The sequence below is a fragment of the Peromyscus eremicus genome, chromosome 5 (genome assembly GCF_949786415.1).
Source record: "Peromyscus eremicus chromosome 5, PerEre_H2_v1, whole genome shotgun sequence".
NCBI lineage: Eukaryota > Metazoa > Chordata > Mammalia > Rodentia > Cricetidae > Peromyscus > Peromyscus eremicus.
In genome coordinates, this window is record NC_081420.1 from 40569058 (window position 1) to 40584198 (window position 15141).

General features: G+C 43.1%; 1 protein-coding gene across 2 annotated transcripts; it reads left to right on the top strand.

The window, feature by feature from the left end:
- Positions 1-2204: 2204 nt before the first annotated feature.
- Zscan26 (zinc finger and SCAN domain containing 26) lies at positions 2205-12238 on the top strand. Of its 2 annotated transcripts, none has more exons than XM_059263354.1 (6): positions 2205-2315; positions 7299-7374; positions 7481-7540; positions 8367-8684; positions 8934-9198; positions 11337-12238. In XM_059263354.1, the coding sequence occupies exons 2-6, from the start codon at positions 7360-7362 to the stop codon at positions 12236-12238; spliced, it is 1560 nt and encodes a 519-aa protein (XP_059119337.1). In that variant the 5' UTR covers positions 2205-2315; positions 7299-7359. The 2 variants fall into 2 exon arrangements, with proteins under 2 accessions (XP_059119337.1, XP_059119336.1); XM_059263353.1 differs by having other exon boundaries at positions 2220-2362.
- Positions 12239-15141: the final 2903 nt, after the last annotated feature.

Sequence of the window (15141 nt, forward strand, 5' to 3'; positions counted from 1 at the left end):
GGGATTTAAACTGAAGCAGGCAGCAACATTCAGAAAGATATTGGAGATGTATCCTCAAAGGACTTAGAAAGGGGTCCCAAATCTGGGACTGAGCGGAGTTCTGATGTTACAACAAGAGTCCAACGAAGACCAAATTCTTGAAGCAACTTTATGAATTGTGTCAGAAATTGCCAATATGGATCCTAACATGCTGGAAAATGTCATGATAGTGAGTATGATCTAGATTTCACAAAGTATCCCTGGTGTTAGAAAGAAATTACAAAAGGTAGGTTCTGGAAGAATGGATGGCAAGGTTCCAACTGAGGTAAATCCTGAGGTCTGAGCATCTGAGGAGCTAAGGGCTAATGGCACAGCAAAGGAATCAGTCTGGTAATTTAAATTTTCTTGCAGTAGGATTTATTAGGTTATTTTCTGAAATCGGACTTGTTGGTAATACATCCACACATTGCCAATAGTATCACTAATGGAGAAGCCCCACTGTCATGAGTGCATTTGTATAAGACCTCAAGGCCACTCTTGATGTACAAGCTGTACACTCAGCCCTCCTTTCCTAGGGCAGTCTGATGAACCACATTCCCTGAGACGACTCATGTTTTTATTATTGGAATTGGAAGATCCTTTTCATTCTTAAGTGATAATACCAGACTCAATAATTTACAACTCTAAATTGTGCAGCTGCTACTACTTTGGGGGATTAGGTGGAGTGAGGGTGGGGTGGCTTAGAATTCAATGATCTTTGGAGAGATACTGGGTCAAGATGTGCCAATTTTCTTGTGTGTGTGTGTGTGTGTGTGTGTGTGTGTGTGTGTGTGTGTCTGTGTGTGTCTGTGTGTGTCTGTGTGTCTGTGTGTGTCTGTGTGTGTGTACTGATGCCTGCAGGAGGTCAGAAGAACCACTGGATCCTGGGCAGCTGGAGTTACAGGCTGTTGTAAGCTGAGAACCAAACTGTTGTGAACTGGGTCCTCTAGAAGAGCAGCAGGAGCTCTTAACTGCTCGACCATCTATCTAGGATAAGATTTAAAGGCCTAATATTGCAGGGAGGCATGTAATAGCATGCCATTCTGGTAACTAGAAACTAGGAGACTTTAAACCATTTACTAGGACTGTTAGCCTGCAAGGCCCAAATCTGTCAGCAGGCTGAGAAATTATTGAATTTCCTCCTCCAACCTGGAAAGAGGAGCCTGTTTGGAAACCAGTAACAGACAATTAAACAAATGGAAAAAACTATTGTAATTCTCAGGCAATTGAAAGTATTCCTAGGCATGGCAGATTACTGTAGAATTTGATCCCAAATTTTGATCTCACAGCTAAACCCTTTATGAAGTTTTGAATGGACCCAGGAATATTTGTGTGTTTTTGAACCTTTAAGAAGGGCATTGATATCTGCTCCTGCTGTGAAAATTACAGGCTTGCAAAAGTCTTTTCGGTTATAAGTTCATGAAAGAGGTAGAGTCCTATTGGGAGTTCTTACTTTGATGATTGGAGATGAACCTCAAACTGTAGCCTATTTATCAAAGTAAATGGATAATAATGGGGAATGATGGGAAGAAGAGGATGGTAGGGGACTTTGTATTAGACACCATAGGAAGGACTCTGCACTTACACAAAACGGTTTGTTTGTTCTGAGTTAATCTGCACACAAGCCATCTTAATGCCCTGTTTGTTCTGAGTTAACTTTACATCCCATTGGTCTAGAAGACTGCAGAGCTCATATCTGACACCACGGGACATTAACCAGACTAAAAGCATTGTTGGGTGCCTGGGTTCAGAAGTCAAACAACCGGGAAGGCACAAATAGAAGTCTTTGGAACGCGATAGTGAAAAGGTGAGGAATAAAGAATAAGCTTGAGCACTAATAATTAACTTTGTTTGCTTCACTAGGAAGCTTCTGGTTTGAGACGGGGTATTAAGGTGACTTCTTTGGAGTGGTGGTATTAAATCCAACCTTCATGATCACACCAGTCTTTGACTAAAGTCCAACTTCAAGTGTCAATTCCTGTCTCTGTTCGTTGGTGGCTGGAGTTACGGTGCGAACTTTGTTGTTCCCGTGAGAGATGACGCTGTACGTGAAAACAGTCCAATGGAATGAATGGCCTGTTTCGTGAAAATGAAATGTTTCAACTAGACCCAGCCAAGGCACCATCGAGTTGAATCGTAGTCCTCCCACTGTCCTAGAGTGGAGCCGGAAGCTACTGGGCTGGAACGCCGAGGGGACATGTGACTGACCCTGCAGCCAGGGCGTGAGGACTAGGGTGATCGAGTGTCAGCGGGGTCAGAACGGCAACCTTGGGACTCTGGAGCGGCGCGCCTGGCAGGTACACAGAAGCCGTCCACGCCTCGGAGCGGGGAGAACCAGACGCGGGTGCGTGGCGGAAGCTACGGTTCTTGGCACGGGAGAGGGATGCAGCCGAGGACGTAGTGAGCTCGCAGTTTGTTGTTGGGACAGCTTCGTACTTACCCCGGAACACACTATGTAGCTTAAGCTGGCCTCAGACTCCTGACTATCCTCCTGCCTCAGCATCCCGAGCGCTGGGATTACAAACGTGAGCCAACACGCCTGGCTTCCGTTGGTTTTATTTTGTTGTGGTTTTGTTTTGAGAGCGTCTCGTCAAGCCCAAAGTGGCGTCACTCCTTTGGTGGAGGACACCCTTGATTTGAACGCCTGTTTATCCTTCTCCCACCTCCAAACGCTGAGCTCATAGGCCGGCGCCCCCACACATGGCTTCTGCTGCATGTTTAAGTAGTTTCCACTGTAAGTAACCAGTGTTTGAGTAGAGAATCTGAAGATGGATGGACGCAAGTGGCTTCAAGAGGCATGCGCGAGGGAACGGCGAGCACACAGGCCCGGAAACTGGAGCTTGTTTGTCTTATTTAGGGAAGAACAAGGTCACCAGGGTGTTTCGAGTGCAGTAAGATTGCCAGAAAGAGTAAGTGTGTGGAAAAAGAAAAAGTGGGCATTTTGGTGTGTGAGGAAGTTGGTCTTGGGGTGAAAGACATAATACGACATGTTTTAAAGCGTTTATAATTGGAAATTCATAATAGGAATAGATGGGAAGGCGAGCAGAAATGAAATCAAGAGTAATTCAAAGTTGGGTGCAATTAAAAAAACCTGCATCTGAGCATGGTAGCTAATTTCTATACTACTAGCACTTGGGATACTGAGGCAGGAGGATTACCATTAGTGGCTACAGAGTGAGGCCCTTGGAAGAAAGAGGAAAATTGGCAGGAATTGTGGTGGGCAGAGAAGACTAACTGTTGTGGTAGTTGTGGGTAGGCAGAGCCCACAGCATTCGCTTCTGGATCAGATGCACACCAGCAAGAGAGAAGGGAAAAATAAATTCGAAATTTTGGGTCTGTGGATTAAAAACATTTTTTTTTTTTTTTTTTGGACAAAAGATCTAAAGTTCAGCTTTAAAACCTTGTGTAAATTCTTCAACTCTCCATGTCAAGTTTCCTCTGTAGTATAAGGTTAAAAGTAGTTCTTGCCGGGCGGTGGTGGCGCACGCCTTTAATCCCAGCACTCGGGAGGCAGAGCCAGGTGGATCTCTGTGAGTTCGAGGCCAGCCCGGGCTACCAAGTGAGTTCCAGGAAAAGGCGCAAAGCTACACAGAGAAACCCTGTCTCAAAAAACCAAAAAAAAAAAAAAGTAGTTCTTAATAGGCTTCTGTGGAGATTGAATTAGGAAGTGAAGAGCAGGTGGAGCACCTCCGTTGGCCTGTTTATTATGCTGGGACATGAGGCATGAGTGGTCATTAATAAGAAGAAAAAATGGGAAGAGGTTTTCCATTAAGAGATTTATATTGCCGGGCGGTGGTGGCGCACGCCTTTAATCCCAGCATTCGGGAGGCAGAGCCAGGCGGATCTCTGTGAGTTCGAGGCCAGCCTGGGCTACCAAGTGAGTTCCAGGACAGGCGCAAAGCTACACAGAGAAACCCTGTCTCGAAAAACAAAAAAAACAAAAAAAACAAAAAAAAAAAAAAGAGAGATTTATATTATGCCAGGCGGTGGGTGGTGGCACACGCCTTTAATCCCAGCAGTCGGGAGGCAAGAGGCAGGAGGATCTCTGTGAGTTCGAGGCCAGCCTGGTTTACAGAGCGAGAGGTGCAAAGCTACACAGAGAAACCCTGTCTCGAAAAACGAAACAACAACAAAAAAAAGGTAAGATTTATACCGGGCGGTGGTGGCGCACGCCTTTAATCCCAGCACTCGGGAAGCAGAGGCAGGCGAGGCCAGCCTGGGCTACAAAGCGAGTTCCAGGAAAGGCGCAAAGCTACACAGAGAAACCCTGTCTCGAAAAACCAAACAAACAAATAAACAAACAAAAAAAGAATGAGATTTATAAGGACCCAAGAAAAACAAACAAACCAAAGTATTGGAGAAACTGAAAGTAGTTCATTAAAGCATAAAAAAAGTTTAGAGCATATTAAATGTTTTAAACTTGATCTTAGTGGTGATGGCTAGTCATTATGTGCAACAGGCACGATGGAGATATGATTCATTTCCTCCCTAGGAAGATCACAAGTGCAGTGTGGGAAATAGGTTGGTGTCAGGAATACTGTTCAGAGCAGTGGGTCTCAACCTTCCTAATGCTGCACCCCTTGAATATAGTTCCTCATGTTGTGGTGACCCCCAACCACAAAAGTATTTTCATTGCTACTTTGTGACTGTAGTTTCGCTACTATTATTAATTGCAATGTAAATATTTTGGAGATAGAGGTTTGTCACGACCTATAGGTTGAGGAATGCTGGGTTAGAGTCTTCCAAGTAGAGCATGTCATCAAGAAACATGTATTTTCTTGAACACACGAAGGATGTATTTATTTGAGGGGTAGGAAGCTGCGGAATCAAAAGAACTGGGGCTGCTGGAAAGATGGCTCAGCAGTTAAAAGCGCTAGCCAATCTTCTAGAAGACCCAGATTCAAATCCCAGTGCCCACGTGGCAGCTCAGCCATTGGTAATTCCAGTTTCAAGAGATCTACACCCTCTTCTGGCTCTCTTGGGGCACACATGCATGCAGACAAAACACCCATACACATAATTTTTGAAAGGAACTTGATTAATTATATACATACAATATGAAAGAAAGAGGAGGAGGGAATGGACAGTTTTCTGGCTTAACTGTCAAAGTAGATGGACCCTCCCAAAGACAGGTTAACCTACTCTGTATTGTGTTGTTATATTTAATCACATTTTAATACAATTATTTATCTATTTAATAACATTAATCCAATTATAATTAATCTAATTACTAATCACATATTTAATCTGATTAATTAAGAGTCACCATTAATTTATGTGTTATGCCTGTACATTGTGTTCTTGGTGCCTTTAAATTGTCTATATATGTCTGGGTATGTGCACTGAGTACAGTTGTCCTTGGGAGCCAGAAAGGTATTCAGATCTGGTGTTGAAGTTGCCAGTATTGTGAGCCACCCAGCAAGGGTTCAGGGACTGACCCTCAATGGTACCCTCTGTGAGCCATCTCTTCAGCCCCTTTATTAGAGTTATTTAAAGAAATGGGACCAAATTTTATATTAGTATTGGTCAGTAGATGTCTAAAATGAGACTTATTTTAAAAAGTGAAAGTAGAAGGGGGCTGTTGGGGAACAGGATCATTGGGAGTAGGGGGGGCAATTAATCAAAATACATGTGTATGACATGCCATAATGAGATCCTTTGTTGTGCATAGTTAATAAATGCTACTTTTAAAAAGAATAGGGAAAAAGTCAAAGATTTATTACAAAGGTTACCTCATGATTATGGCAGCTATCAAGTTCGAAGATCTTCAGGAGGAATTAAGCTAACAACAAAATAGCAAATGATTTCATTTTAGTGTACGCTGAAGACCTATGAACCACAAAAACTGATTATTTAGTTCAGATGTGAAGACCAGAGACTTCGGACCCAGAGGAACCGAAGTCTCAGTCCAGAGCTGAAGGCAGAAGGCAAACACTGGTATCTGCATTTGAAAGCTGTTAGAGAGGAAGTCTTATTCCGTTACTTGGGAGAGGATCAGTTTTTCTGTTCTCAGACCTTCAGCTGATTGGGCGAGGCCCACTACATTATGAAGGACAATCTGTTTTACTCAGCCCACAGTCTATTAATTTAAATATTAAATCTCATCCCAAAACACAGAAACATCCACAATAGTGTTTGACCAAATGTCTTCACACCACGTGTCCAAGAATTAACATATAAACTAGCCACAATAGCAAACTATATTTTATGGCTAATAATCATCACTTTCTTGGACTTTTTCAAACCTCTACTGATAGGACATGGTGTTGCAAGCCTCTCACATCCTTGTTACTTGAGAGGTTGAAATAGAGAGCCTCAGGCACATGAGGCTACATTGAGTAACATAGCCAGACTATATCACAAACATACAAAAGATGATTACTAGTAGTGGCTTTTACATTTAATCATTTATTAATGCAGGATCCCATTATGTAGCCTAGGTTGGCCTCAAAACATGTAAGCTTTCTGCCTTAGCCTCTGGAGTGTTGGAATATAGGCCTGAAGTACCACCTCTGGTTTTAGATGTTTGGTGCTTTGTTTTTAATATAAGCACCAATTCTATGTGTTCCCTTTAGTTATAGCTCCTTAACCTAGACAATGACATCCTAGCATCTGCTTTTTGTGGGGGGAAATTGGATCCATGCCTGTTGTAGATGAACTAGAGTTCTGGATTTCTCAGAAAGTTTCCTCAGTAAATTCATGATGAATAGTATTTATTAAAGTGTTCTCCAGCTGATAGGATATTTGGTGTTGTATCCTATCACCTTACTATCGATGCTGCTAAGTTTGATCATTTGTTTACCTTTGCACCTGCCAGAACCCTTTACTTTCCCTTCAGGAATGTACAGTGTGGTGTTAACACAGAGAACATTCTGTTCTTCCCTCTTTTACCACAGTGGTTTAGCATTCATTTGTGCTTCTCAACTGAAGCGTTTATTTTGAGATTTTAAAAGTGTTGATTTTTCAAGCCAGGCCTTGGTGGCGCACGCCTTTAATCCCAGCAATGGGGAGGCAGAGGCAGGCGGATCTCTGAGTTCGAGGCCAGCCTGGTCTACGGAGGAGTTCCAGGACAGCCTCCAAAGCTACAAAGAGAAAACTGTCTTGAAAAACAAACAAACTGGTGGTTTTTCAGATTTCTTACTATTGCTAGGTTGTATGTTTTTTCACTCTGTTTATGTACACTTAGGAATAGCTGTTTTAGAGAAGACAACCTAAGGAAAGATCACTTGTTGCTGTTATTACTACTAGCACTGCAGTTTCTGTGACTCTTGTGTTCTTAGGAGTCCCTCAGGATACGGTCGAGAAAGTTCTCCAAAACAAAGTGCCTGAATTCAGCAAGGGATGGCACTGGCCTTGGTGAGTGTGTATCCGTGTGCATTCTTCTTCTTTTTTTTTAAAGTTCTTTGAGATTTTCAACAACATGTTCTGATCATATTCTGTTCCCAAACATACCTCTTCCCAGATCCACCCTAGCAAGCGTGCATACTCTTTGGCTCCCCTGGGTCTGAAGGAGGAGCTTCAGGTAATGAGGGGATCACTTCTGTTCATGGAATCAGAGGGCTGACCTTGGGGGTCCTAAAAGACTAAATTTAGTGACTTACCACTCAGTCCAATGAGAGAGGTGAGTGGAAGTGAAATAAGAAAGGAATTTATTACTTAGCATGTCCATATTGTAAAGAAATAGGAAGAGAGTGTCCTAAGCTCTGTCTTAGGGCCCTGACAGGAACTCAAGGATTAAATGGGAAAAGGACAGAAGCTGAGAGGAAGGGGAGCAAACAGTGTACATAGATAGTCCTTGCCAATCTGTCTTGGGCAAATGGATCAGTCATTATTTCATGCTGGTTCTGTAAGGTCCTGATAGCTCCAGCGAAGTCGTTACTGCTGAGGCAGCCAATGCTGGTACCTGTGGATCCCATCATGGGTGATCTATCTGCAAAGTTCTTGGTCTCTTGAAAATAACTTAGTTATTCTTATCTTGGTAACATTAGCCTTAAAGGGGGACTAGAAGTTGTGCATCGTGATTTAGGACTTTAATCCCAGCACTCAGTGGCAGGTAGATTTCTGTGAGGCCAGCCTGATTTACATACCAAATTCCAGGCCAGCCAGAGAGCTACATAGTGAGGTCTTGTTTCAAAAAGAAAAAACGAGGAGTGGGGGTACTAGCAAGGCTGGATAAGTTAGGAGCTGTCAAGCTTTGTTTGCCAGTTGTCAGAGAGACACTCCTTAAATGATTATCTGTAGAGCTGAGTAGAAATCTGACTCAAAGTTTAAGGTCGCAAAAGAAGTAATAGTTGCAGATCCAAGTTGGTGATTTGAGCCACTGTTAAAACTACTGTGCTTGGGAACAGGGATTCAGAGTTGAAGGAAACAGAAAAGGCCTTGGGCAGGAGCCATTGAGCAAACAGTTCAGGCAGCTGCGCTATGAGGAGAGCACTGGACCTCGAGAGGTTTTACGCCGACTCAGGGAGCTCTGCAGACAGTGGCTGCAGCCTGAGACCCGCAGCAAGGAGCAGATCCTGGAGCTGCTGGTGCTGGAGCAGTTCCTGACCATCCTGCCAAGAGATCTGCTGGTCCAGGTGCTCGAGCACCACCCAGAGACTGGGGAGGACCTGGTGGGAATACTGGAAGATTTGCAGCGAGACCGTGGAGAAGCAGGACAGCAGAAGGTAAGGGTATAGGCGTCCTTCTGCAGGAAAGTAAGAAGTGAGCCCCCAGGTCACAAAGGTGGACATGTGAGCACAGCAGTGGGAGGGCACTGCTCACTGCTGGTCATTCAGCCTCACCCCCCCTTCCGTCCCCTGGTGTGAGGAGGCTCTCCATTCCTCTGCCTCTGTAAAGTTCCTCTTTGTTCTCCTTTCTAATACTGAGATAGCTTCTTGTAAACCAGTTTCCTAATTATCTGTACTTATCTCTAGGACCCAACCCAAGGAAACAGACAGACTGTGCTGGTCCTGCCTGAGCGTGAGGTGCGCAAGCCTGAGCGTGAGGTGTGGAAGCCTGAGTGTAAGGTGCAGAAGCCTGAGCCTGAGGTGCAGAAGCCTGAGCCTGAGGTGCAGAAGCCTGAGTGTGAGGTGCAGAAGCCTGAGCAGGAGGTGCAGAAGCCTGAGCAGGAGGTGAAGAAGCCTGAGTGGGAGGTGAAGAAGCCTGAGCGGGAGGTGAAGAAGCCTGAGAAGAACAAGGGTAAGAACTAAATGGAATTCTTTTGCATTTGAGTTAGGGTAGACCATGCAGTGCCCTCTGCCTTGGCACTCTTAGATTTTGTGTTTTGATTTGATCAGATCTGTTGTAGAATAATTTATATACACAGTCCACACCGTAGCCTTACTAGTCAGTGAGTTGTTTTGTATATACAATAAACTTAGTCAGTACCACAGTCAAGATTTAAAAGATGAACCACAATTTAAATAAACAGCATGCCAAGGAGGAGTGAATCTGGACCCGGACCCACCTTCTCTTCTTACCCAAGGCAAAGACAGACGCTCAGGCACAAGTCTCCTTATTCATGTCTTAGCTCTTGCACATCACTGTAAGTGGAAGTGACAGGGTGGTGACTGGGCCTGGTGTTTTGTTTGTTGGTTTGTTTGTTGTTATTTTGTTTTTTTGTTGGGTTGTTTTGTTTTGTTTTTGGTTCTCCTTTGCTACTGTTCTGTTCCTTATATTTTTCTCCGATACAACCCTGTCTCTCTCCCTCCCCCTACTTAGTGTCCTCTTTTTCTTCTGTGGAGATGGGGTCTTCCTCTGTAGCCCAGTTGATGTCAACTGCAACTATGTAGACCAGGCTAGCCTAGAAATCTCCAAAGTGTCTTCTTGATACTCCACTAAGTTACCTTTTGTTCTTTCTGTTGCTGAAGTACCAATGTATTGTTTCCCCTTCCTGGATTGGGAAGTGCTCCTCTGTTTTTTCACATGAAAAACTGTGACCATGTTGGGAAGAGGAACAAAGAGATGCAGCTCACCCCCCAAGTTCAATAACAAGTTGTCCCCTGCCTCCCACTCATAGGTACTTCGGTGCCCCATTTCATTTCCTGTTTTCTCCTTCTAGTTTCTCTCTCTTCTGGGTCTCCCCTGCCTCATCCCTTCTGTTCCCTGCTTTTCCAAGTCCCCTCCTTGCTCCCTGCTCCCTTTATCCTTCCTCTATCTGGTCAGTGTCCCACATGTGCTCTCTGTTACATTATATTATTATAGTTTCTGCCTGGCTTCTCTTTGTCTTTCCATAGTTAAAGGGCAGGGTTTTATATTGTGCTCTGAATCTGTTACAGCCTCTAACCTTGAGTAAACAGTATCTATTGATGATTGGCTATTCTTATTTTTAAAGCTGACCTCTGCTGTCTTCTCTGTTCAGTATTTTAGAAAAACTTGCAGCATATGAATAGGTTAAGGAACCTCTGTTCCCCTCTTAGAGGGCAATACTTCATATTTCAACAACATGATGTTTTTGCAAATTCATTATTCTCAGGGTCTTGTGGCCCAGGTGCTGTTTGTTGATTTATTGAGAAGGACTTAAATTACTTTTCTAAGATTACATTCTACTCAGTGATACATTGTCACTATGCCAACACATTTTCATTTTTCAAAGTACCATCCCTTTTTAATGTGATGGTCCTTGGGTGACCTAGTTTTATGTTTTTTTGTTCCCCATGTGATAAATCATGATCAAGAATGTACAGTCATGCTTAGTAGCTTCTGTGTGTGTGATGTATATCACATAATAAAATTTAGAACATTTAAAATAAATTGCCTCCTACCACGACCCCTATCCTTCCGTCAAGGCAGTCATGGTTAACAATTTCTTGAATGTCAAGCTTGATATGTTGACACCTGACTAATCTCCAGACTTGAGAGGCTAAGGGAAGAGGGTTTATGTTAGGCCAGGATATTCTGCATATTGAAACCTTACGTCAAGAAAAAAACAAAAATCAAAACCACCATTTCTTATAAACCATCCCATATATATTTTAAATAATCATAAGCAAGCAATTTTTTTAAACTTTGTAGGGACTAAAGAGAAGGCTCAGCTGTTAAGAGCACTGGCTGCTTTAGCAGAGGACCTGGTTTCAGTTCCCAGCACCCACATGGCCACTCGAAACATTGTGTAACTCCAGTTCCAGGGAACTGGGCACCCTCTTAGGGTCTTCATGGGCACTGCATGCATGTGGTACACGTGCAGGCAAGACACTCATACACATAAAAGTTTTTCTTTTAATTCTTTTAAATTTGTACACATGGTTTGACTTAAATATTTCTTCCTATTTGCAGATTCCTTTTCCTGAACATGAAAAATTAAATAAGTGGTGATGTATATATATTTAATGTTTCAGATAAGGAAACAAGGAATGGGAGTGGGAAGCTTGTTATAGTGACAGACCATTGTGGAAGAATCAAATCATCTTGTACAACATCTAAACCCATGGAGGCCCACAGTGAGAACTTGCACTTCAAAAAGCAACCAACCATGCCCAAGGAGAAAACTAGCAGCCAGTGCTTGGAAACTAAGGAGAGACTTGTCCAGCACTCAGCCCTGACTGAACATGAAAGGGCACATGCAGGAGAAAAGTCTCGTGAATCTGTAGTGTGTCAGAGTTCTGTTCCTACTGAGCAACAGGAAGTCCTCTCTAAAGAGAAAGGTCACCCCTGCCATGAGTGTGGGAAAGTCTTTCAGAGGAGTTCACACCTCATCAGACATCAGAAAATCCATCTTGGTGAGAAGCCTTACAAGTGCAAAGAGTGTGGAAAAGTCTTCAGCCAGAATGCAGGCCTTTTGGAGCATCTCAGAATCCACACTGGAGAAAGACCCTATCTGTGTATCCATTGTGGAAAGAACTTCAGAAGAAGCTCTCATCTTAATCGACACCAAAAAATCCACAGTCAGGAGGAGCCCCGTCAGTGCAAGGAGTGTGGGAAAACCTTTAGTAAGGCCCTGCTCCTCACCCACCATCAGAGAATCCACGGCCGTGCCAAAAGACATTATTGTAACGAGTGTGGGAAAGGCTTCAGTTTGACTTCCGACCTTATTCGACATCACAGGATTCACACTGGAGAAAAGCCTTTCAAATGTAAAGTGTGTCAGAAAGCCTTCCGTCTAAACTCACACCTAGACCAGCATGTCAGAATCCACAATGAAGAAAAACCCTACCAGTGTAGTGAGTGCAAAGAAGCCTTCAGACAGAAGTCAGGTCTCTTTCAGCATCAGAGACACCACCACAAGAACAAACTGGCCTGACGAGGTTCTCTGTCTGAGATACCGGAATGTCGCATTGACAAGCAACAGTGCTTTTTCAAAAGTCACCTTGGCATCAGAGTTCTTGGAGGCCAAATTGGAAGCCATTTGCCTCCATTGTTTTTCTCTCCTTTGTTTTAAAGCCATAATGAGACTATCATAATTTCACTTTAGGTGGTGGGATCAGAGTTAAACAATTCTTCACTAGAAGACTTCTCAGAGCTTTTAATGTGATAAGTACATGATTATTTATTTCTAAGTAATAGCCTCATGTGTGAATGAAATCTTTGAAATCAGCAAGTCAAGTGCCTACAGATTTATATAGAATGAGAGCAAGCTGATTATTTTTGCAAGTACTATAGCAGCAGGCTCCTGTAAAATAAAACTAATAAGGGTTGGGGGGATGGTTCAGTGGTCAAACCAATTGCTATGCAAGTATAAGGACAATATTTTGGATCCCCAGCCCCCAAGTAGAAGTCAAATGGGTATAGTGGCCTGAATGTGGTCCTACCCCTCAGGAGGCAGAATGGAATCTTTAGAGCAAGTGGATTAGCCAGACTAGCTTTATCAACAAACATGGATTCACATGGGAGAATTTGGAGAGCAGTTGGTGGAATGATCAAGGAAGACTCCTGATATTAATCCAGTTGCACATGCACCCACACATGCAAACATCACACACACACACACACACACACACACACACACACACACACACACACGAAAAAACAAAATCCCAAGGGGCTGGAGTGATGACTCAGCAGTTAACACTCCCTGCTCTTGCAGAGGATCCATCCATTTGCAGTTCCCAGCACCTACATAGCTGTTCACAACCATCTGTAACTCCAGTTCCAGGGGATCTGATGCCCTCTCCTGGCCTCCTTGGGCTCCTGTACACAAACGGTCCACATAAACTCACACAGATGCACACATACACAAATAAAAAATGGTTAAAAAAATTAAGCCCAAAATAAATCTAATAATGCTTGGAAATACACGTTCTCAAAAGTCTAACATAGGTTCACTAAATATTTTCCTACTGGTTTCACCCACACACCGACCTTATATCCACTTTACCCATGAACCATCAGTGAGTGCCCTTCAGAAAGCAAAGATAAGGTTTTTTTGCTGTTTAACTATGGAGCCTGCCCCTCCTGGGTTGGCTCCTATCATTTTACATTTCCTACCTATTTTAACCACAGTGTCACACTGTTAAAGTTATAAATCGAAGTTTTACGTGAACTATGCAGGAGACTGAGTCATTTGAGTGACCTGTGTTGAATTAATCTAAACAGCAACATTCTTGCTTAGCAGTTCTAGTTCCATTACAGTGACTATTTGAAAAACACTTTTTAATGAATGTCCCATGGGGGAAAATGACTTTTTCCCTTCGATACCAATGATGAAATTTTAAATGATATTTATTTTGGAATAATTTTGACCATTAAGATCATCTTGGAGAGATGATCATGGTCATTGTGTCATTGACTGTCTTGCTAATGATGAAAAGTGAGCTTGGAGGAGTCTTCCCAGGCACATCACCAGAATGGTAGAATTGCTTCTGGGTTGGGAATAGCATAGGGTATAGTTCTCCAAGAAAAAGGCTTCTTAAGTTATGCCACTCTGGGAAGAAAAGTAGACCCCTGTAGTGATTCCAGCTTGGGTTCATACACTTCTTGTCCAACAGAGAAAGCTGGAGTCAGTCAAAGACTGATCCATGGTGTCACTACTGTCTGAGTCTCTGGCCTTTTAGCCCCGTCCTCATAGTCCATGCATCATTTTTAAGGCCATGTGATGGCTGAAGTTGCAACTGTCATGCAAAGTGTGGACAGAAGAAGGTTAAAAAGAGGTTCCCGTTAAGTCGGCCACGCTGAGCAGCTTTCCCCAAATTTGCTTAGCGTGTGTATCTTAGGCCAAAACTTTGACAAAGGAAGCAGGCGAAAGCCTTGTTTGTGCAGAGCTAAAACAGTGGCTGAAGGGATAAAAAGGAAGGTAGATGTCAGAACCGCACCTGCCAGTCCCTGGCCTGTTCCCTCCACTTAGATCTATCTGACTGGCAGCAAGCTGACCAGAAGCGCAACACCGTTTTCTGTGGGGAGACCAGATGTGTAAGAGCAGTAGATGCAGCTCTTTGAAACACTAAAAACCTTCATGCAAAGTCAGTCCTGCTGCTTATAAGCTAAGAAACCTATTTTTTATCTTCTGCCTTTACAAGAAAATTAAGTTGAGGTCATGGGTACTTTTCCCAAGTAATTTGAGGGCTATACTGAGACCAGTGCATAAACACTTAGCTCCGTGTTAAAATTTAAAAAAGGATTCTTTTCAGTTTAATGAGGAAGCATATAGGATGTCTTGTTATGGAAAAATTTAAAATCTGAAGCCCTGTATACTCTGAATTACTTGGATATTTGGTCTAGGCTTTCTCCATGATGACATATTTGGTCAGGCATTTCTCTTTGGGTAGTATCTGTCCCTTTAATATCCAAACACAGAGTGAAATAGAAGACTGGTTGTCTCCTCCCACTCAGTTCTCCCATTTATAGAAGATAAATGCAGTTATATGGCTTACCACTACAGAAAGAATATGAGCAAATAGAAATATGCCAGGTGGTGGTGGTACACGCCTTTAATCCCAGGAGGTAGAGCCAGGCCGATCTCTGTGAGTTCGAGGCTAGCTTGGTCTACAGAGCGAGTTCCAGGAAAGGCGCCAAAGCTACACAGAGGAAAAAAAAAAAAAAAAAGGAAATAACTGGTTGTCTACATCATATCTTCATAAATTCTTAATTAGCTTATCTTTACTTTGCCTCAGCCCCCACCCCCATCCAACGCTGGGATTAAAGGTGTTCACCATCATGCCCAGAACTTGTGATAGAAGATAGATTTGTGATAGAAGTTTGTATTGTATT